The sequence below is a fragment of the Leptonychotes weddellii genome, chromosome 4, assembly GCF_054177405.1.
Source record: "Leptonychotes weddellii isolate Sample4059 chromosome 4, ASM5417740v2, whole genome shotgun sequence".
Taxonomy (NCBI): Eukaryota; Metazoa; Chordata; class Mammalia; order Carnivora; family Phocidae; genus Leptonychotes; species Leptonychotes weddellii.
The window spans coordinates 32,178,505-32,201,698 of NC_138372.1; the positions used below are offsets into that span (position 1 = coordinate 32,178,505).

At 47.4% G+C, this 23,194-nt stretch overlaps 2 protein-coding genes across 4 annotated transcripts in view; one reads left to right on the forward strand and one right to left on the reverse strand.

The window, feature by feature from the left end:
• TMEM53 (transmembrane protein 53) overlaps positions 1 to 5,253 on the reverse strand; it is a 10,578-nt gene extending 5,325 nt beyond the window's left edge. The window contains exon 1 of the mRNA XM_081818299.1: positions 5,164 to 5,253. The gene's annotated coding sequence lies outside the window, so the exon portion shown is untranslated. The remainder of the gene's footprint in view (positions 1 to 5,163) is intronic.
• Positions 5,254 to 5,407: 154 nt separating this feature from the next.
• The window catches only part of ARMH1 (armadillo like helical domain containing 1), a 48,875-nt gene continuing 31,088 nt past the window's right edge, over positions 5,408 to 23,194 (forward strand). Inside the window, exons 1-3 of one of the 3 annotated variants that reach the window (XM_081818277.1) lie at positions 5,408 to 5,552; positions 18,624 to 18,748; positions 19,794 to 20,021. In XM_081818277.1, coding sequence (XP_081674403.1) covers positions 19,816 to 20,021 — 206 coding nt within the window. In that variant the 5' untranslated portion in view covers positions 5,408 to 5,552; positions 18,624 to 18,748; positions 19,794 to 19,815. The remainder of the gene's footprint in view (positions 5,553 to 18,623; positions 18,749 to 19,793; positions 20,022 to 23,194) is intronic. The other 2 variants (XM_081818279.1, XM_081818278.1) reach the window with 2 other exon arrangements.

The following is a 23,194-nucleotide window of genomic DNA, read 5'->3' on the forward strand; positions in this document are numbered from 1 at the left end:
AGCCTTAAGAAATGTATTTCTTAAATTATAGGACTTGAAAGTTGAAATTATTCCTTGATCTATGGGCTGCAGAATAGATGTTGTATTAGCAGGCATGAAAACAACATTAATCTCATCATACATCTCCATCAGAGCCCTTGGGTGACCAGGTACATTGTCAATGAGCAGTAATATTTTAAAAAGAATCTCTTTTTCTGAGCAGAAGGTCTCAACAGTGGGCTTAAACTATTCAGTAAACCATGGTGTAAAAGATGTGCTGTCATCCGGGCTTTGCTGTTCAATTTATAAAGCACAGGCAGAGTAGATTTATCATAATTCTTAAGGGTCCTAGAATTTTCAGAATGGTAAATGAGCACTGCCTTCAACTTAGAGTCACCAGCTGCCTTAGCTTCTAGCAAGAGAGTCAGCCTGTCCTTAGAAGCTTTGAGGCTAGGCATTGACTTCTCCTCTCTAGCTATGAAAGTCCTAAATCACATCTTCTTCCAATATAAGACTGTCTCATCTACATTGAAAATCTGTTGTTTAGTGTAGCCACGTTCATGGATTATCTTAGCCAATTCTTCTGGATAACTTTGCTGTGGTTTCTACACCATAACTTGCTGCTTCACCTTATACTTTTATGCTGTGGAGACGGCTTCTTTCCTCTAACTTCATGAACCCACCTCTGCCAGCTTCCAGCTTTTCTTCTGCAGCTTCCTCCCCTCTCTCGGCCTTCAAAGAATTGAAAAGAGTGAGGGCCTTGCTCTGGATTAGGCTTTGGCCTAAGGGAATGTTTGATCTTCTACCCAGACCACTCAAACTTTCTCCATATCAGCAGTAAGGTTGTTTTCTTATCATTCATATGTTCACTGGAGTAGCACTTTTGATTTCCTTCAAGAACTTTTCCTTTGCCTTTGCAACTTGGCTGTCTGGTACATGAGGACTAGTGTTCAGCCTCCCTCAGCTTTCCACAGTCCTTCCTTAATAACCTTAATCATTTCTAGCTTTTGATTTAAAGTGAGAGACTTGTGATTCTTCATTTCACTTGAACACTTAGAAGCCACTGTAGGGTTATTAACTGGCCTAATTTCAGTACTGTGTCTCAGGGAATAGGGAAGCCCAAGGAGAGGCAGAGGGAAGATGGAATGGTCAGTGGAGCGGTTAGAACACACACAATAGTCATCGATTAAGTTCACTGTCTTATATAGGTGGGGTTCGTGGCACCCCAAAACAATGAAAATAGTAACATCAAAGATCACTGATCACAGATCACCACAAAAAATATAATCATAATGGAAAAGTCTGAAATATTGTGAGAATTACCAAAATATGACACAGAGACACGAAGTGAGCAAATGCTGTTGGAAAAATGGAACCCATAGACTTGCTTGATGCAAGGTTGCCACAAACCTTCAATCTGTAAAAAAAAAAAAAAAAAAAAAAAAAGCACATCTGCGAAGTGCAGTAAAGCAAAGCACAATAAAACAAGGTATGCCTGTAAATTAAACTCCTCTGTTTTAAAAAAAAAAAAAACAGGGGGCCACACAGGCAAGTAGAGTTTGAAGTCCCAACTCACTCTTCACTTGGGCCTCTAAGGCCTCTCTGGTGTGACAGCTCTGTGGGACCACCTCAGTCCCCCCACCCCCAGTGCCCTTCTGCGCTTTCTTTGCTCACCATCTACCCATCAGCCCTGTGAAGCTCTAGGTCCAGCTTGGGCCACTCTTCTCCAAGAAGCCCACCGCAACCACTGGGGCCCACCACGGTGTTCAAAACCACTCCAGACTATTTCCCAGGTGCCAGTAAATGCTTCCTGAAGATTAAGTGGCCTTTTTTTCTTTCCCCACCTTTTTTTTTTTTTTTTGGCGAGTGCTTAGCAGAAGAGCAGGTTCACAATAAAACCTGGGCTCACAATAAACCCGTCACTTCCCCTCTCTGTGACCTCCAAAGGCCTTCCTTGTACTCTAAGGGTAAGCCCCTTGTCCAGACCCTGTGAATCAATTATTTCTGAAAATGTTTACTGAACATGAGAGCAATACAGTGCTGTTAAGAAGGCCTCCTGGCCTGCCAGCAAGCAAAGAGGGGCCCTGGGGCAGGACTTGGCTGACCATTCTCCGGACGGGAGAAGGGGCAGCGTAGCCTCAGCCTGGGATGTCAGGGCATCTCTGGCTCGGGCCCGCAGAGCTGCCAAGTGACTCCATTCAGCTCATTTGGCACCTCATCCTTGGCAGGCCCTAGCAACAGTGAGCAAAACCATCAAAAGCACTACAAAAGGGATCCCTGCTCTGGGAGCCAGGAGAACAGAACCTTCCCCAAGGAAATGAGGTGGGAGCAGAGTATTAGGAGGGGAAGGGGATCACTGGTCAGAGAAGGAAGCAGGGAGATTCCAGGTCCAGGGATCAGCTTCAGCGAAGGCCCAGGCCGACTACTCTCCCAGCATGGGCAGTCACAGATACTGGCTGGTGGGATTCCCAGCAGAAGGATCCTAGGCTGCCCAGCCTGGGCTCTGAACGATCCCAGACCTGCAGCTGCCTTCTAGGTAACTGGGTAACTGATATGCCAGCAGCAGCTGCTCGCCTGTCAACTCACAGCAGTGCTGGGCACTGCAGTTTTGATCTTCAAACATGGGGGAAAGACATTCCAGAAACCAAACATGATTGTCCTGCATACTTCTCCACCATTAAACAGCAAATGCAAAAGAAAGACAATCTCCAGGATCCCCACAGGCTAACCCCACGTGAAGCCATGTCAGCCTGGAGGGAGCTCGCTGCAGATGGGAAACAGATTCAGGGGACCACAGTGCTGTTATCGCCCGCTGAGGGGTGCTCAACCTCTATAGCTCAGCTCTGGGCATGTGCTTTGAGAGGGAAAGGCATGATGAACTAAAGCCAATCAGATGGAGGAGATTCTTAGAACCACATCAGAGGAAGGACAGCTGACGACGGCCCTAGAGATATTTCTCTTGGAGAACAGAGATGTGTGGAAGGCATGAGCTGACCTCTTGAAGAGAGAAGAAGAGAGATTATCTTGCTGTGTTGCGCCCACCCCGACCCTCTAGTCCTGCAGTTACCACATCATTGTGAAACCACCTGCTTATAAATCCTCATCCGTCCTGAAAACCACAGCTCCCTGAATGGAACCTGTGCATGACTCACTTCTGAGGCACCAGCAACTAACTGGCGGCCAGGACCCAGCAAATGCTGAACTGAAAACAGAAACGACAGGAAGGCCTATTATGGCTCAAGAAAAGGAAGTGCTTTCTAACAATCCCAGTTACCTACAGCAGGCCAGGATGTTTGGGAGGAAGCATCCTATCAGAGAAGGGTCTGGAAGCAACAGAATACCCTCATGCTGGTAGGACTAAATGGCCCCCTGAGGTTTCTTCCAATTCTAGGACCCCGCCTCCTGAAGCAGTGAGGGGGGCCACAAGCAGAGGAGATACACCTACACGCCAGGCACACACATCCAGTCACTGTCCTGTAAACCCTCACAATCCCGTGAAGGAGGCACCATTATAATTCCCATTTTACAGTGGAGGAATCCGAGGCTCAAGAAGGTTCAGTAACTTGCCAAAGCCATAAAACCAGTAAGAGGTAGAAGTGAATGGCAAACCAAAACCACCAGGCTGCCCACCTGGGCTGAGAGAGAACATCTGCCCTCCTGTGCACACAGTGGGCAGCTCCAGCCCTTTGCAGCTGGTGGCTCTCCAAGGGCAATAATATTAACTGGCTTCATCTCCCCCTGAGGCCAAAACTTTTCAAAAGCATTTTTACATCCATAAGCCCAAGAGCCCTACGCCACCATACCCAGCTCTAAGGCAACAGAATTGGTCTAGGGCCATCTGTCCTGTGGGAGCCTAGGGGCTGCCCTCTCCTCCTAGACCCCAACCAATAACACAAGATGCTATGGGAGGGGCTTGGGGAGGCTCTCCTGAAGGAGGCAACATCTGAGCTAAGCCTTCAATGACGAACTGGACAAGGACAAGCGAGGGGGCAGTGCGGGGCAGCAGAGGGGAAAGGGCATTCCAGACAGGAGCAAAGGCGGAGAAGCAAGAAGTGTGTGGAGAATCACAAGCAGTTTGGGTTGCCAGAACATAAAACGCAAATTGAACAGTGGAAGGACACAATGATCAAAGAGATAAGCAGGGGCTGCTAAACTGCGAAGGACTTTGAATGTCACGTGAGGAAACCTGAACTTGATTTAACCTGAGGGCAATAAGGAGCCACCGAAGGCTTTGAGGCAGACCGGTGACAAGAGCAAACCTCTCTATTAAGGAAGATCACTGTGGTAGCCATACCAGAGGCTGAGCTGCTGGCAGTGAGACTGGAGGGCGGAAAGGCCATGTGAACTAAAGCAGGGAGAGACATGCTGGGCTCAGTACCTCAAGCCTCCTCTATCACAATTCCCTGTCGGGGCCAAACTTTCCATTCTCTGGGCCCCCAATCCAACTCTCACTGCAGGCCTGGTCTACAGGCTACTCATTTTGTGGAGTCTCCCACACAACTGTCTTTAATGATACGACTCTAGGGAGGAGTAATGTTAATCATTATATTTACTCCATGCCAGGCACTATGCTGGGTCCTTTACACAAATTACCTCAGTTGTGCAACCAACAGCCCTGGAAGGGAGGTTACTATCGGTAGCCTCGCTTTGCAAAGGATCTGAACCGACTTCTACCTGACGGCAGAGACTGCTCGGTTCACCCCTGCCAAGGAGAGTGGGAGGGATGAGTCCCGTGTCCCGGGCTTCTACAAGGACCCCCGGGAAAACAGTGGGTGGAAAATAATGGGTGGGTCCCCTAGCCACAATCGCCGAAGAGAAGCTGGAAGTGGGAAGCCTGAGCCCAAAGGAATCAGGACAGCCCCTGCCCTCGGCAGCCTTCAGCTGCGAGGAGAGAAACGAGGGCACGGACCTGAGAGCTCCAACTGAAAAGACAGAACTAAGCCCCCAACGGAGCCGAGGCCGCAGGGAAGGGGCGGGGCTCGGACGCGGCGACCACTCCGGGGGCGGGGCTTGCACGGGGGTGGGGCTCTGTGGGCCCGACCAAGTCCAGGACCTGCGGGACCCCGTGAGGGGGCGGGTCGCGAGAGGGCGGGACTCCGAGAGGGGCGGAGCCACAGCTGTGCTTGCGACCCACAGACTCGTTAGGTTACCTCCCCACGATTGGACCCGACCCTCGTTCCATACCCTGGCTCCAGCAGGGCTGATCCGGGATCTCGATGGTGTAGTCCAGCTCAGCCGAAGCCATGGTGAAGGCGCCAGCCCTCAGCACGGGCCTCCGCCGGAACTCCCGCTCGCGCGCCCGCGCCTCACCCGGGAGCCTCCCGGGTGCCGCCCAATCACCACCCACCTCTTCCGTCGCTGCCCAATCCCTGAGCGGCGCTCTGTGACCTCCAGTCTTAGCAACCGCCGAGGCTCTCTCGGAGCCTCTCGCGGCACCCCACGGCTCGGCCCTAGCAACCATGCCCCGCCCCGTTCTAGCCCTGCTTCGCAGCCACTGGCTGGCTCGCGTGATCTGGGTCAGGTATTGGTCAACCAGGACGCCGGTCGGGAAGAGTCCCCACCCTCCCGTGTAGGTAAGAGGGTCTGCGGGAGATTTGCGGTATTCTGGAAATGGGAAGGTCTCCCTTCCGCACCGTGTCTTATCCTACGGGGTGGACGGCAGTGCCCTTTGATTTACATCATCTCCTACCTCTACCATCCTTTACCAGACGCAGCTCCGAGGACTGGAAGTAGAAAAACGTACCAAACGGCCTAGGGGACGCGTGCCAGCCCATCCTCCATCCAGTGGGTTGAGGCATATTCTTGGCTGGTGGGGTGAGTGGTAGGCAAGGGAATGGTGTCTTCAGGGGAAGACTCTAGAGAATGTTCTGTTCGTGGGGGACACAAAGGGGCTAGAGAGTACAGTTTTTTTGCATTTATCCATGTATTTAACAAGTATTTACTAAGCACCTATTATGTAGGTGAGAGCTAGTGAAGATTAAGCTTTTGGCCATGAATTCCATAAGTCTTAAAAGGAGAGGGAGAGAAACCATGCATTAACCAACTCTAATTCTGTGCGAGGGATAAATACTACAAAAGAATAGGCCCTAAGCATTTTAGGGGCTCAGAGAGTGTTGAAGGGTTGCATTTATGACAATGGGGATGTGTCTTGAGCTGGGCCTTGAAAGACTTATGGGGATATGGAGGACAAAGGACTCCTTGCAGGAGCTCAATGAGGGGAAACTGAGGGATGAGTGCCAGAAATTTTGAGTGTCTTCTGGCCAGAGGAGATACTAATGTGAGAGTAAACATGGAAGAAAAGTTAGGCCCAGACCCTAGAGAGTCTTTGATGTCACACTCAGCTTTGAGCTTATAGGTAGATGGTAAAAATTTTCCAGTGTGTTTTATACCTATGAGCGCAAGAGCTCAGACTTTATCCTGAGGACAGTGGGGAGTCATTGAAGGGCTTTAAGCAAAGGAATAAAGATCAGATTTGCATTTTAGAAAGATCAATGCAGAGAATGGATTGGGGATTGGGAGAAGGAGGGAGACTAGTTAAGAAGTTGTTTCAGTAATGGGGAAAGGTTATGGTGGCCTAAAGAATGGAGAAGTAGCAGGAATGAAGAGGAGGGGATGTATTCCTTAGATACTTGTGAGCTAAAAAGAACTGGACTTGATGCCTGGTAGGGCAAGTAGGAGAAATGAACAATGACTTCTAAATTCCTGGCTTGAGCAAACAGAAAGAAGAGGTGCAGGGTTTTTAGGAGAGGGTAAGTTCTGGCTCCGATGAGTTTGAGATGCCAGTGGGACATCCAGGTGGAAGTGTCCAGGAGGTTGGAATATGCCTGACTGGAGCTTGCAAGATAAGCCTAAACTGGAAATAAAAATGCGGTGGTCTGTGGTGCCTTATATACATCAGCCACACCAGTGGATGGATTTGTTGGGCTTCCCAGAGAGTATAAATAGGAGTAAGAAGAGAAGAAGGCCTAGGACAGAGCCCTGAGAAGCCCCCAAGTCTGAGGGTCTGCAAAGGAGGATGAACCTGCAAAGTTAATTGAGATGAAGTGTCCAGAGTGGTAAGATAGTCAGTGGTAGAATGTGGTGTTTCAGAAGCCACGGCACGAAAGTGTTGAAGGCTGATGACTAATCAAGTAGAATAAGGTCTGAAAAAAATCCAGTGGATTTAAAAACGAGGAAGTTGTTGGTGACCTTTGCAAATGCAGTTTCGGTGGAGTGATGGGAACAGAGGTCAAATTACAGTGAGTTGAGAAGCAGGTGGAAGGTGAGGAAGTGAAGACTGTACAATACACTTTCGAGATGTTTGGCTCTTTCCGAGAAAAAAGAAGGCAATAGCTGGAAGGAGACAAAGGTTTTTATTCAGATGAGAGAAGTGCTGTTGGCATGGACCCAGCAAAAGGAAAAAAGATAAAATGACAGAGAAAAGGAAATAACAGAGTACCACCCCTGGAAAAGGAATAAGGTCAGGGATCCAAAGCATTGGTGGAGAAATTCACCTAGAAAAGTGGAGGGACACTTGCATTGTGACAACAAGGAAGCATGTGAGATCTGTATATTAGTAGGTTTGGTGGCAGGAAGTTGAGGAAATTCTTGTTTGGTGGTTTCTGTTTTCTCTGTGAAATGTGGGCATGATGTCAGCCAGTGAGAGTGGGATTGGAGATGGTGTGCAAGGTCTGAGAAGAGCAGAGGGGGATTGAACTAGCCTCAGTGAGTGAAGAATGGGAGCAGGATGACAGGCAGCGTACAGATTTCTGGGCAGTTATGAGGTTGGTGACCATTCACTGTAGCAGCAGCGATCTGCGTGTTTGTGCGGGAGGTATTTTTCCCTCAGCAGTATTCAGGCATCTAGTGGTGGGTGCAGAGAGCTTAGTTGAATCTATCCAGGTTTGGGTTTCATCAGGCAGATGAAATGGAAGGACAGAGGACAAGGAAGTGGATGATCCTGGCAAAAGGTTGAGATGATGGAGCTTAGAACCTAAACTGCCTAAGAGGGTGTAAAAGTGTTATGGACTGGGGGCCCCAGTGAAGTTAGAGAACATATATCTTGGAAAGACTTGAATGAGAGAGGTGTGATCAGAAAGTGGAATAATGAAGCTTGAGTAGTTCCAGGTGATGACAAGGTCCAGGGTGTAGCCATGGGAATGGGTGGCTGGAGTGAAATACAGAAGACAGTCAAGATGTTGACATGGCCAGCACCCCCTAGATGATGACAGGACTTGAGGAGGGAAAAGGATGCTTGTGAGCTAGATACCAAAGTCCTGGATGAATTAAGTACATTGTTCTGGAGTCTGTGGGCGATGATATGAATATGAGGAGGGGTAATAGTTAATACAACAGAGTGGCATGACCCTCAAAGTAGTAAGGGTTTTTACAGGAAAGAGGTGGAATAAGGAACTGGGCTGGGCTTTGGTGAGCAGACAGAAGCGCCCCCCCCGCCCCGCCCCTGCCAATCCTGAGATCTTTGGGGTGTAAGAGTATAAGCAGCGTCCACCAGGGGGCGCTCTGCAGAAGTGGCACCTGGGGTAGAGCCAGCTTCAGGGGCAGGCTGAGGGGGAGGCAGAGCAGCTGTGGAGAAGCTAAGGGTGGAGGAGACTGCTGATTGGGAACAAAGGCCTTTGAGGGCAGAGTAAGAAGGCTAGGAAGGAAAGAGGGGTAGGAAATCAGGTCAGGGAAGGTGAAGCACAGAGCAGTATGGGGGTGAGAACATGTGTAGAAAGATGATGGTTGACCTAGACAGTTAACGTTTTGTGGGGGAGAGCATGAGGGCAGGTCTGTGGAGCGGAGTTGGGGGCAGAAGTGATCTGAGAGGAAAAGTGGGGTCTGGTAGAGAGTGAGGGTAGGTCTGGGGAGAGGATGAAGGCAGAGGGCTTTGGAGGAGGAAGGTGGGAGAAAGGTGGTCTCTGGGGAGAGGATGGAGGGAAAGGCAACTGTGAGGAAAAGATGGGGCACCTAGAGTCTATAGGGAAGTGATGGGTGGCAGGAAGGATCTGTGAAGAAGGTATGAGGGGGGAGCAGAAAGGAAGGGAATCTATGAGAAGGAAGTGACCAATTGTAGCACATGTGCCCTGAGGTAGAAGTAAAGGCCAGGACACTCTCTGGCTGGGCCTGAGGTAGGAAGGAGAATATTTCTTTCTCTGTCTCTCTTCTCCCTCCCTCTCTCTTTCCAAATGGGGAGCTGAGAGTGAGGAGCTGAGAGGATGGAGTCCAAAGAGAAGGCCTCTGTCCCATTCTGCAGGTGGAGCCTGCAGGAAGAGGGGACAGTGACTGCCTTGTCTCCGAGGCCATCTGGGGACAGGGAGCCAGGCTGGCAGCCCGTGCCCTGGAGGCTTCTTGCTTTGAGAAGTGTGTCTTTGATTTAGGGGAAAAAAGCCCTTTGAGAAACTTTATTTAGAAACAAGACCAAGTGACCTTTTGGTTTTTAATACCTCTCCCCACTTGTCACTAAGGACTTTTGACTTTAGTACAATAGCTGGGGTTTTTGAGATTTTGTGATTTTAGTTTCCGTGTGTGAGGAAGAACCATTTGTCTGCTATAGAAATGATTTATGGATGAGTCCAGATTTATTCATCACCTCTAAAAATGGAGAGGAAATTAAAAACAAAGAGTCCACTCTGGGCTGAAGACAAAGTAGGTTTGTCGTCCTTGCAGAAGACTTTGCCAAGGTGAAAAGGCCACAAACAAACCAATTTGGACCATGGTTCCTAATCCGGATTTTAATTTCATGTGCTTTGATTTTTCAGACCATTTTCTCTCCAAGGTAAAATAATGACTATTTTAATTGGCTGCCACTTACAGAGAGATTCCAATAAGCATGATGGCATACGTATATTTTTCTCTGGCATTCCATGTATGCTCCAGTTCTTATGATCAAGCTGGTGAGGCTGACTTTTACTGCATGCTGCATGCCATGATCAGTTGACTATAAATTAAATCCTCTTTTCCAAAAGCCATTTTCCATTAGTGCTAATTTGTTTGCTTCTCATTTCCACTGATCATTAGAGTCTCTGGTTGTGAGCACCAAATTGGAAATAATTTCCTTGACATTTCAAAAAAATCTCTCCCCTTCTTGAATGCCATTTGGCTGCAGCTAAAGAACATTATGGTTTGCAGAGGAACAGTTCACTCCAATTACAATTTAACTGACCGTTCATGGCACTGAATCCCTGTCCTTAGTGTCCAGAGATGACACCGTTGCTGACATTGCTATTTCCTGTCATAGCTGTAAAATGCCTCATAGACTTTGCACTGGCCTTCTTGGATGGAGATTCTGCCACTCTGCACATGGCAGCTTTGGGAAGTTGGTAGTTTTATGGACCTACATATCATGGACATTCAGATATAACCACCCAAAAGGAACTGGCTGATTCCTTCATCCATTCACCGAGGAAGCATTTATTAAACACCTGTTTTGTGCCAGGCATTATGCCAGACCCTGGGGACACAAAGATAGAGAAGACCAACCCCTGCCCTTGAGGAACTCACACTCCAGTGGGAGGGAGGGTTATGTTTTACGCAGAGTAGGGGACGAGGTGGCCTAGGTGGGGCCACAGAACCGACAGCCCATCGTTGTCTTGGGGAATTAGCCAAAGGGCAAAAAGGAAGCTGGCCATTCTTGATGGCAGAGCAACACAGATGCAGAGGGCCCTGGAAGGGCCCTGGGAAGTTGAGAAGTGAGATGAGGTTAGCCTGGGGCCAAGTTTGAAGGGCCTTGCGTGCCACACGGTGTTTAGACTATCCCGGAGGCCAGCGGGAGAAATGTGGTGGTGAAGAAGGGAGGAAGGGGGCGCCTGGGTGGCTCAGTCGTTAAGCGTCTGCCTGCGGCTCAGGTCATGATCCCAGGGTCCTGGGATCAAGCCCCGCATCAAGCCCCGCATCAAGCCCCACATCGGGCTCCCTGCTCAGCGGGGAGCCTGCTTCTCCCTCTCCCACCCCCCCTACTTATGTTCTCTCTCGCGCTGTGTCTCTCTCTGTCAAATAAATAAATAAAATCTTTAAAAAAAAAAAAAAAAGAAGGGAGGAAGGGTAGAAGCTTGAGGGAAAGGCAGTCAAGGAAGGCGTTATTTATGTACTGATTTTGGTTGGTGAAGATTGAGCAGGTGTTTAAGGGGAGTCAGAAAGATGGAAAGATTGACGATGGAGGGGCAGAGTCTCGTGTATGTGGAAGGGCTGGGTGCTGACCTGGTAGGGTAGAGAAGGGAGGTGCATCTGATGGGCCCTATTTTCTCTGTGAGGTAGGAAGCCCGTCAGCTGGGCATCCTTGAATCCTCCCCACTTTCATCCTCCACTGCCAGTCCCCAGGTCCTGCTGCTTCTCCCTTCTCCAGAAATGTGTGGCATTTCTGCTTCTCTCCAGGCCTACTGTCACCAGCAGCTTTTGCCCAGATTAGGGGAACAGCCTCCTAACTGGTGTCCCACTTCCAGTCTTGCCCCCTTACTATCATCTTTCTACACTGCAGTCAAGAGGATGTTTCTAGAACAAACTCTCTTCATGTCACCCTTGACTTAAAACCCTTCGGTACCTTCACATGGCCCTGGGGATCAAGTGCAGACCCAGAAGCACAGCACGCACAGCACACACATTATTTGGCCTCTGCCTGTTGTCACAGTTTTATCCCTTGCCATTTCCACCCTCAGACTGTTCTCCAGCCGTTCTGAACAATCTCAGCCATGAAAACAGGAGCTAAGCTTTTTTTTTTTTTAAGATTTTATTTATTTATTTGACAGAAACAGCGAGAGCAGGAACACAAGCAGGGGGAGTGGGAGAGGGAGAAGCAGGCTTCCCGCTGAGCAGGGAGCCCGATGTGGGACTCGATCCCAGGACTCTGGGATCATGACCTGAGCCGAAGGCAGCCGCTTAACGACTGAGCCACCCAGGCGCCCCAGGAGCTAAGCTTTATGTGAGGTTGTCTGTTGGCCCTGTGAGGTATCATCACCTCTTCTCAGGTAAGAGAACTGAAGCCTAGAGAGGTTAAGTACTTTGCATAAGGTCACACAGCTGGGAGGTGGGAGATCATGGAGCTGTGGTGTCTGGGTTCCTAACCACAGACCTGTACCGCCTCCCACTTGCAATTCTTTAAATATGCCTTACAATCTCTCATCTGTAAGCCCTTGCATACTTTATTTCCTCTACCTGAAAGACGATTTCATCACCTCTTCACCTGGCTGGCTATAGATCACCGTTCAGCCTGGGTGGCATCTCTTCTGGAATGCCTTCCAGAACAGCCACTACCCCGGCTGGGTTAGATGTCCCTTGCTCACATTCCCAAAGTGTCCTGTGCTTACCCCCATCATAACACTTAGCACACTATTGAAACTGAAGTTGCTTATCTAGAGGGCTCCATGCCACCCCCAAACTGTGTCTTTTTCACATGTATTCCTAGAGGCCTAGCATAATGATGGGACACACTTGTCTGCCACTATTTGTTAAATTTCATTTGATGGAATTACTGACAGTGAGACTGGACGTCAGGCAGAGAGACTCCTAATCGTGTTTGAGGTTACTGAGGCCTTCCTGCCATGCAACAGGCACTGGAGGCCCACAATGGGGTGGAGGGAGGCAGCGCCAGAGACTCAGGCCGGCCAAGAGAAGAGGTCATGGTGCAGAGGCCTCAGGGAAGCAAGCAGTCTGAGCAGGAGGAATGGTCAGTGGTGTTAGCTGTGGCAGCAAAAGGACAAGAGAGCAAAAGACTAAACTGTCCTCACTGAACTGAGCAATGAGGAGGTTAGAGACGCTGGGTGAAGTGATGGGAATGGAGTGTGGGGGATGGGTGGCAGGGCAGATTTCAGTTGGGGCAGAATTTAAACAAGTTCTCTGGGCTGAGATGTTTGAAACTCTATCTTGAGGGTAATGAGGAATAATTGAAGAGTTTGAAGCAGGGAAATCTGTCAGATTTGCATTTTTTAAAGATTTATTTATTTGAGAACACACACATATGCGCGCACAAATGTGGGGGTGGGCAGAGGCAGAAGGAGAGAGAGAATCTCCAGCAGACTCTCCACTGAGCACAGAGCCCAACGCAGGGCTTGATCCCAGGATCCTGAGATCATGACCTGAGCCAAAATCAAGAGTGGGACGTTTAACCAACTGAGCCACCCAGGTGACCCTAGGGACTTAGGATTTGAAGAGAGTGTGAAATGTAAGGATGAAGACTTGCACGAGTCCTTTAGATAGAGGCATCTGGACCTCAGGAGGAAGGCCCAGGCTGACAACATGGGTTTGGGAGTCCCAAAGCCTACACTGTAATACAAAGTGATGGGAGTGAAGATTACAAAGCGTGAGAAGACAACTGAGAACAGAACAGAGCTACAAAGGCGTCTGAGGAGGATCCAGTGAGGGGCAGAACCGGGAGAGAGTGAGGTCAGGAAAGAAATATTCAGAGAGTCATCCACAATCCATCAGAGGCCAAGCAAGATGGGACTGTAAGTTAGCCACAGAATTTGACAAGAGGTTATTGGTGACATTTTGGAACACAGGGGAGAGTAGAAGCAGTGCTTTGGGTTTAATGGCGAGAACCTGGACTCTGGAGTTTTACACAATCTGAGAGTAGTTTCTGTTTCCACCCTTGTCTTTTTTTTTTAAAGATTTTATTTATTTATTTGAGAGAGAGAGAATGAGAGAGAGCACATGAGAGGGGGGAGGGTCAGAGGGAGAAGCAGACTCCCTGCCGAGCAGGGAGCCCGATGCGGGACTCGATCCAGAGACTCCAGGATCATGACCTGAGCCGAAGGCAGTCGCTTAACCAACTGAGCCACCCAGGCACCCTAAATAAATAAAATCTTTAAAAAAAAAAAAAGAAGCTCAGATACAGAATTTATCCCAGCAACTCCCTCCTGAAATTGGTACATTTCTCTCCTTTTCCCACTGTTTTCTTCTTCTTCATTTTTTTAAAAATTGTACTTACTGGTTGTTTGGTTTTGGGGCTTTTTTTTTGGTGGGGGTTGGTTTGTAATCCTCATCAGGTCTTATTTTGTGGATGAAAAACCTAAATGTGAGACAGGAATCCATCAAAATCCTAGAGGAGAACACAGGCAGCAACCTCTTTGACCTCGGCGGTAGCAATTTCTTACTAGACACGTCTCCAAAAGCGAGGGAAACAAAGGCAAAAATGAACTATTGGGACTTCATCAAGATAAAAAGCTTTTGCACAACAAAGGAAACAGTTGACAAAACCAAAAGACAACCGACAGAATGGGAGAAGATATTTGCAAATGTCTCATCAGATAAAGGGCTAGTATCCAAAATCTATAAAGAACGTACCAAATCCAACACCCAAAGAACGGATAATCCAGTCAAGAAATGGGCAAAAGACATAAACAGACATTTCTCTAAAGAAGACATACAAATGGCCAACAGACACATGAAAAAATGTTCAACATCACTTATCAGGGAAATACAAATCAAAACCACAATGAGATACCCCCTCACACCAGTCGATCAGAATGGCTAAAACTGACAAGTCAGGAAACAACAGATGTTGGTAAGGATGTGGAGAAAGGGGAACCCTCTTACGCTCTTGGTGGGAATGCAAGCTGGTACAGCCACTCTGGAAAACAGTATGGAGGTTCCTCAAAAAGTTAAAAATAGAGCTACCTTACAACCCGGCTATTAAACTACTAGGTATTTACCCCAAAGTTATAAATGTAGTGATCCGAAGGGGCACCTGCATCCCCAATGTTTATAGCAGCAATGTCCACAATAGCCAAACTATGGAAAGAGCCCAGGTGTCCATCGACAGATAAATGGATAAAGAAGATGTGGTGTATATATACAATGGAATATTACTCAGCCTTCAAAAAAATGAAATCTTGCCATTTGCAACAACGTGGATGGAACTAGAGGGTATTATGCTAAGCGAAATAAGTCAATCAGAGAAAGACAATTATATGATTTAACTCATATGTAGAATTTAAAAAACAAAACAGGAGCATAGGGGAAAGGAAGGAAAAATAAAACAAGACAAAATCAGAGAGGGAGACAAACCGTAAGAGACTTTTAACTGTAGGAAACAAACTGAGGGTTGCTGGAGGGGAGGGGGGTTGGGAGATGGAGCAACTGGGTGCGGGCATTAAGGAGAGCATGTGACGTAATGAGCACTGGGTTTTTATATACAACCGATGAATCACTGAACTCTCCTCTGAAACTAATAATACAATATACATTAATTAATTGAATTTAAATAAAATTTAAAAATTTTTAAATTTTTTATTATTTTGAAGAAAAGTTAAGATAAAAATAAATAAGTAGCTGGAGACTCTTGATTAAACATAACTGTAGTCCTTATCTCCCCTACCTCTCCAAACCTCCCTGACATAACATTAAAGAAATATAGAAAGGTGGGGCACCTGGGTGGCTCAGTTAGTTAAGCCTCCAACTCTTGGTTTCTGCTCAGGTCGTGATCTCAGGGTCGTGAGATTGAGCCCCATGTTGGACTTAAGTTTCTCTCTCCCTCTCTGCCCCTCTTCCCCTCTAAAACATAAATAAAACCTTAGAAAAATAAAGAAATATAGGGGCACTTGGGTATCTCAGTCGGTTAAGCGTCTGCCTTTGGCTCAGGTCATGATCCCAGAATCCTGCTTCTCCCTCTCCCCTCTCCCCACTTGTACTCTCTCTCTCTCAAATAAATAAATCTTTTTTTAAAAAAAAGAAATATAGGGACACCTGGGGGGCTCAGTCGTTGGGCGTCTGCCTTCGGCTCAGGTCATGATCCTAGGGTCCTGGGATCAAGTCCTGCATCCGGCTCCCTGCTCCGCGGGGAGCCTGCTTCTCCCTGCTCTGCAGGGAGCCTGCTTCTCCCTCTGCTTGTGCTCTCTCTCTCTGACAAATAAATAAAATCTTTAAAAAAAAAAAAAAGAGGGGCGCCTGGGTGGCTCAGTTGGTTAAGCGACTGCCTTCGGCTCAAGTCATGATCCTGGAGTCCCGGGATCGAGTCCCACATCGGGCTCCCTGCTCGGCGGGGAGCCTGCTTCTCCCTCTAACCCTCCCCCCTCTCATGTACTCTCTCTCTCTCATTCTCGCTCTCTCAAATAAATAAATAAATCTTTTAAAAAAAAAAGAAATATAGAAAGGTATTAAGTCACAAACGTTCAGGGAAGAAGGCAACAGCAGATGAAAGCTGGACAAATATTTGGAAGGTAGAAGGCAGGTGGGAGAATGTTACCTGGCTTGAAACATCCTAAGAAATTACAAACTTAGTGCCAAAGGGGAGATTACCAACAAGAAGCAAGTCAGTTCACCCAGTTTAACCTCTAAAAAGCTTAGTGCCTTTAGACATGAGGTAAGGGGCTAAACACAGGGGGACTGGCTGAAGTCTGTATGCAGAGCACTTTGCCCCCACCCCAGAGCTCCTTTCTCAAAAGCCACATGCCCACTCTAAACTCTCGTGCTGCATAAGGAGAAAGGAAATTGAATTCTGGAGGCCTTCATTCTCAGAGACCTCAGGCATAGTTTGAAGGGCAGGAATGAGAGAGAGGGTAGAAAACTGAGTGATGGTGGGAAAGCCTACACACTGCCCCAGCCCCTCTCCCACCTCCACTCCCAGGATGCCAGATGCCAGGCATCTAGCACCCCCCACCCTCTCACCACACCACACCCCCGGAAAGTAGAGAAGTCCAGAAGACCCCCAGGAGGCAGGAAAAGCCCTCCATTGACTGACATTTACGTGTTCTTCAATGAAAAGACTAGTCATTGCCTGGTAAAGAAATTTCCAAAACCCAAAGGACACAGCACCTGATCAAAAGAGCCCACTGAGGGCCTAGAATACTAAGTGAAAAAGACCTGCAACAAGATGTACCATCCTACCGTTTCAGAAAAGTGTTTAAAGCATCAAGAATGATAAAACAAGCCACAGTCCACGGCACACAAATCAGAATGACATCGAACTTCTCAACCAGCAACACTGGGGAGGCTCAATCTGAGGGAAGTTTATTCCTAACATGGAATTATATACCCAACTGATATAACACAAGGTCAACACACTTTGAGACTTTCAAGGATACACATTACTTTTTTATCCTTGAAAGTCTCGAAGTGTGTTGACCTTGTGTTATATCAGTTGGGTATATAAAGAAGAGGAAATGAAAATTTTCATTTCTTAGGAAACTACTGAGGAATGTGCTTCAACAAAACAAGAGAGCAAACCAAAAAGGAGGAAGAGCTAGGTCCAGGAAATGGGACAGTCAGCAGAGAAAACTGGCAAAAGGAAATCTCAGGACATTTGTGTGCTAGGCTTAGTAAGGAACCAGTCCCAGCTGGAGCACAAAGACCAAGTCTGTGGGAAAGACGTCACCAGGGAAAAGATGGAACTGATCAGTTAGGGGTTGAACATTTGGAAAAATTGCTATGTGTTTGGAACATTTGGAAGAAAATAGCTCTAGGTACTCAGAAATCTAAACAATTGAAAAAAGAAACAATGATTCACCCAGGTAAAACCCAACTTTTAAGGGAAAGAAAATGTAATAGTAGTTTACAGCTTGAGTGAACAGTGTTTGTCTACCTGGTCAATAATGTAAAGACTAACTATTGATTTAACTATAAATTGTGGAAAACTATATTGTGAGGATAAGGGGAGAAAAAAATGGAAGTGCGCCTGGTACAAGAAGCTAATTCCTCAAGTGCCAGAGTAAGAAATAATGCCTAAAACAGGTTAAGTAAGGGTAATGTCTGAGTTTGCTGGGGCTGCCAACAAAGCATAACAAGCTCGGGGGGAGTGGGGCTTAAACAACAGAAACTGGTTATCTCGGGGTCTGGAGGTTCTGATCAAGCTGTCTGAGATCAAGGGGTTGCAGGATTGGTTTCTTCTGAGGCCTCTCTCCTTGGCTCCCAGTCTGACTCCAGATCTCATGTTCTTCCCCTGTACCACAAGATCGGGGGCTCCTCCAGGGCCTAGGCAGTGCCTCATCCCCCCATCTCCCACAGCACCTCACACAGTGCCACGTGACGGGCCTGCACTGCGTGGTCAGCTGCATCACTGTGACTTCTAACGCTGCCATCTGTGGTTTCCTTTTCCGTTAAGAAAAGAGTAAGATAGGGAAGATCCAAGGAAACCTCAGGGCCATAATGGGGAGCGCCCAGCTGGAAGTTTCCCACCCTCCATGTCCTAGCATTGCTGGGCGCATCTCTAATGGCACCTTTTTTTTTTAAAGGTTTTATTTATTTGACAGAGAGAGACACGGCGAGAGAGGGAATACAAGCAGGGGGAGTAGGAGAGGGAGAAGCAGGCTCCCCGCGGAGCAGGGAGCCCGACGCGGGGCTCGATCCCAGGACCCTGGGATCATGACCTGAGCTGAAGGCAGACGTTTAATGACTGAGCCACCCAGGCGCCCCTCTGATGGCACTTTAAATTTTGATCCTAGAAAGGGTCCACCCACAGCAGCGGCGGGGGTGGGGGATGGGGGGGTGGGGGGGTTGTTGAGGGTGGGGACAGCTGGGTGGGCACAGCGTGCGTTCCTGCCTTATAAAGCTAACTGTGGTGTTTCAATTCCTGTTCCCTTGGGTCCAGAACAGCCACTCATCCCCATTTTCTTGAGGCCGGTTTGGCTGTTGAAGGTGGCCACAGCCTCTGAAAATTATTCTCAGACTTAGGGCTATAATGTCATTCACAGTGATTGATGTCTGATCCTATGAGGGATTTTGGTCATTTTTGTGTTTAGGTTGATCCACAGTCATTCACCTGGCTGTTAAGGCTGACAGGATTTTGTGGTTGTCTCCATCCCCAAGGCTCCGTGGACGCCCTTCCTGGGAGCACATATCCAGTGTCCTCTGGGGAGTAGTGGAGGTTGGTGTGTATGTATGTCTGTCTCCGTGTGCCTCAGATTATTTCTTCCTAATAAAATTCTGTTAGCTGGGCCCCATCAATATCTCAAATACATGTGAGGAAACGTTAATTTAGAATCAATTTTAGGATGTTTCAGACTGTAAAGTCCTTTTAACTAGATCTCTGGCAAAGATGTAGAAGCACTTTATGGGACTGTAAATTTCATGTTGAACAGTCTTCGTGAAATACACATTTCCCCTACACACAAGCTGTTCTCTCCATATCAATCATGGTCCCTGCAAGTAATGTTTCACAAATATTCTGTAAATCACAGAAAACCCCATGAAAATGTGAAATATGACTTTCACTTGTCTGTTAGACAAAAGAATCACACATGCCTCTCTCCCATCAGCACTAACATTTGTTATGGATAATAACACTTTCAATCACAACTATTTTTGGAAAACGGGTTTATTTTAAACCTTGCCTCCCCCACTGAAAACACTCTCCCAAGGACACAGACTCCTACAAACCACAGCCCATTAATCCAACTACAGAATGGAAACTTTTTCTTCTTACTAACTTTTTTTTTAAGTTGTTTTTAAGAGAGTTAGTATAAAAGCCCAAGGTACAAGGTTAAGGAGCATTTTTCCTTAGCTGATTGGTATGAGAAGGGCCAGGTCTCTAAAGACCCCCACATTTCTGGCCCTGTGTGAAGTGAGGGGTGAAAGGCACCCAGGTTTTTAGCAAGCACCTTCATCTCATCTGGTCCTTTAGTTGCTGGCAGCAGGGGATCCAAGGAGCTAAAACGTTAGCTCTTAAACATGAAGTCGACATTTACCACCTTGATATTCTTCACGCCATTACAACACAGCTAAATCCTCCCTGTTCAAGTAGGAGATGATCTGTTCAAGAGGTGTATTTTGAATGTCACAACATCTGCATGGGTGACAGAGGCTCACCCTGCCTCCAGCCAATTGCTGGAAAAGCAAAACCCATAGAGTAAACTACAGGACTTGCATAGTTCTAAATATTTTGGTAACCTGTCTTTTCCCTCCCTCTGTAGCCAACTTCAGGACTGACTGACCATGACTTCCATAAAGGAGCAGGCAGCAATTAGCCGGCTCTTGAGTTTTTTACAGGATTGGGACAACGGTGGCAAAGTCGCAAGGAGTCACATCCTCGACAATTTCATCAAGACCAACCAAGGCAAGACCTCTCCTGAACTGGAGCAAGAGTTTTCCCAGGGAGCCAGCTTGTTCCTGGTACGCTTGACCACCTGGCTTAGGCTCATGTATCCTTTGCCGAACAGAAATAAATTGGGCAATCTTCAAAGGAGAAATGGAACGGAGATTATTGGGAGAGCTCTTCTCTTGAGTCTCCCTAAAATTGTAGGTCAGGAAATCTGGTGATCAGAGTAGCGTCCAAAAAGTCAAGAACTCCCTCCCACTTCTGTCTTCCCGACCTACACATGTATCCTCATTCTCACCCCTAACCTCTTACGCTCCCATCAGATTTGGTGTGGATATTCCTTCTGTCTGGGGTTAATCCTCTCTGTCCTCAAGGACTTTATTCTTTCTCTCTGATGGCCTTCACTTTTGCCTCCTTACCAGCTTTTTCATCAACATTTACATATGCTCAAATCTCTTCTACCTTAAGAAATTAGATTAAATCCCCATCTCAAACCAATATTCCACCTAGTTCCTACCCTTCATGGTGAAGCTTCTTGAAAAGGTTATTGACTTTCCCTGTCTACGCTTCTTCACCTCCCTTTTCTCCTCCGCCCACTGCAGTCTGACTTCTGTCCCCTTCACTGATGCAGGTCTTGCCAAGGTTACTGCTGTTGTTCTAATTGCAAAACCCAGTGACTACATCCTTGGTCATTACACATGACCTCTCAGAGGCACTTGTCAACCATTACCACTTCTCAAAAAACTCTTCCCTGAAACTAACATAATGTTATATATCAATTAAACTTCAATAAGAAGAAAGAAAGAAAAAGAAGAAGAAGAAAGCACATATAGGTCATCACAAAAACAAAAAACTACCCACTCTTCCCTTGGTTTCTGGGATACCAATTCTCTTGGTTTTCTCCTTTCTTTCTGTCTTTTCCTCATTTTCTTCAGCCATCCCTGAAATGTGGATATTTCTTGGGACTCCATCCACATCCCTCTCCCTCGGTGACCTAATCCATCATCATGATGTCAACACTACTCCGGGTGAAGGGTTCTCAGTTGTGTACCCCTGCCCACATTTCTCTCTGAAATCTGAGTTCTATACCTATTAATCCAACTACCATCTCCACTTCTACCCCACAGAATGACTCTCATGTTTCTGGCTTGGGAAACTGGGTGAATGGCGTGCCATTATGTGGGAAGAGAATACAAGAAAAGGAGTTGGGTTAGTTAAGTCTGGTTTGGGACATGCTGTGTTTGAGGTGCCCGTGCTCAGGAGTCCTAGAGACAGATTGGGGTTGAAGACAGATGTAAAAGTTTGGGTTATGGGTGCATTTGAGGATATTCCTGCTCTGTGTGCCCACAGCATCCATGGATCATCTCAGATCCTTTTTTTTTTTTTAAGATTTTATTTTTTAGTAATCTCTATACCCAATGTGGGGCTCAAACTCACAACTCTGAGATCAAGGGTCACACACTCCACTGACTAAGCCAGCCAGGCACCCCTCAGATCCTTTTATTATATATTTTTCTCCTTGCCTGAACCATCTCCTCTCCTCTAAACCTACTTCTTATTTGACTAATTCTTACTCCATCATTCAGATCTCAGTCTAAACATCCCTTCCTCAGGAAGCCTTTTTCTGAGCCCGAGACTAGCCTAGGTTCCCCTGTTACATATGCTCATGGCAGCCCCTCTGTCTTGATCATTATAACATTGTATTGTTTGTACCTGCTTAATATTGGGGCACCTGGGTGGCTCAGTCGATTAAGCGTCCAACTCTTAATTTTAGCTCAGGTCATGATCTCAGGGTTCTAGATTGAGCCCTGTGTCGGGTTCCGGGCACTCAGCGGGAGTCTGCTTGGGATTTTTCTCTCTCCCTCTGCCCCTCCCCCACCCCCACTTGCTCTGTGCGTGCGCTCATGCTCTCTCTCTCTCTCAAATAAATAAATCTTTTAAAAAAATATCTCGGGCACCTGGGTAGTGCAGTCGGTTAAGAGTCGGACTCTTGGTTTACTTAGGCTCAGGTCGTGATCTCAGGGTCGTGAGATGGAGTCCCACATCTGGCTCCACGCTCAGCGCAGTCTGCTTAAAATTTCTGTCTCCTGCTCCCTCTGCCCCTCCCCCCACCTCTCTCTCTCTCTCTCTCTCTCTCTCATAAATAAATAAATCTTCAAAAAAAATCTCTCTTCCCCACTGGGTTATAGGCTCTGTGAGAGCAGGAATCACATCTGTTCTCATCTCTGCATTCCCAATGCCTAGGACTATGCCTGGCACGTAAGAGGTACGTACTACATGTTTGTTCAGGAAAGGAAGAAGGGAAGCAGAGTCTGCCGCTGGGCAGAACTAAAGGCTTCAGTAACCACAGCTCTCTTTATCTTACAGTTACATCATTGATAAAATTTCTAATCAGACTCAGACCTAGAACAGGTCAAGGGGAATACCACTGATTATGTCTCTAGGTTGACCCCAATGTCCTCAGACATTAGAGTTCATACCAGAGGTTTAAATTGCAGATTACCAGCCTGCCTCCTCACCCCCACCCCACTGCTCTGATTTAGTAGACTGAGGGAGGACTCCTGGCCTCTTTGTTTCTGATAAGCACCCTGGGGGACTCTGATGCCTGTGGTCCAAAGATGATACTTTGAGAAACATCAGCACCTATAATTTGGCTTCCGCCTCACAACCTGTGATACTAACCTCACCAAGGTATCAGCAATGCCTTGGTCGCCAAATCTAGACCACCTTTTGCCTGCCTCATCTTACTTACATCGCCTCCCCCTAGCCCCGGTCCTGCTTGACCACTGCCCCTTCCCACGCTGTCCTGTCCCCCACCTTCTCCCACAGCTGGTTCTTAGCCTCTGTGGCAGGATCTTTCCTCCCCACCCCTTACGTGGTAGTTTCTCTTCTTAGTCATTGCACTTACTACCCTTGGCATTGTATCATTCTTCCCCATCTCCCAAGTGCCAGTCAGAACGCCCTGCATTCATGAGACACTTACGGCACGCTTATTGAATGACTGAAAGAACCATGCTTTCAATATACAGTCATGTGTTCAGTGTCTACACCTGACATTATGCATAGTTTCCTAACTTTTTTTTTTTTTTTTAAAGATTTTATTTATTTATTTGACAGAGAGAGACACAGCGAGAGAGGGAACACAAGCAGGGGGAGTGGGAGAGGGAGAAGCAGGCTTCCCGCCGAGCAGGGAGCCCGATGTGGGGCTCGATCCCAGGACCCTGGGATCATGACCTGAGCTGAAGGCAGTCGCTTAACCAACTGAGCCACCCAGGC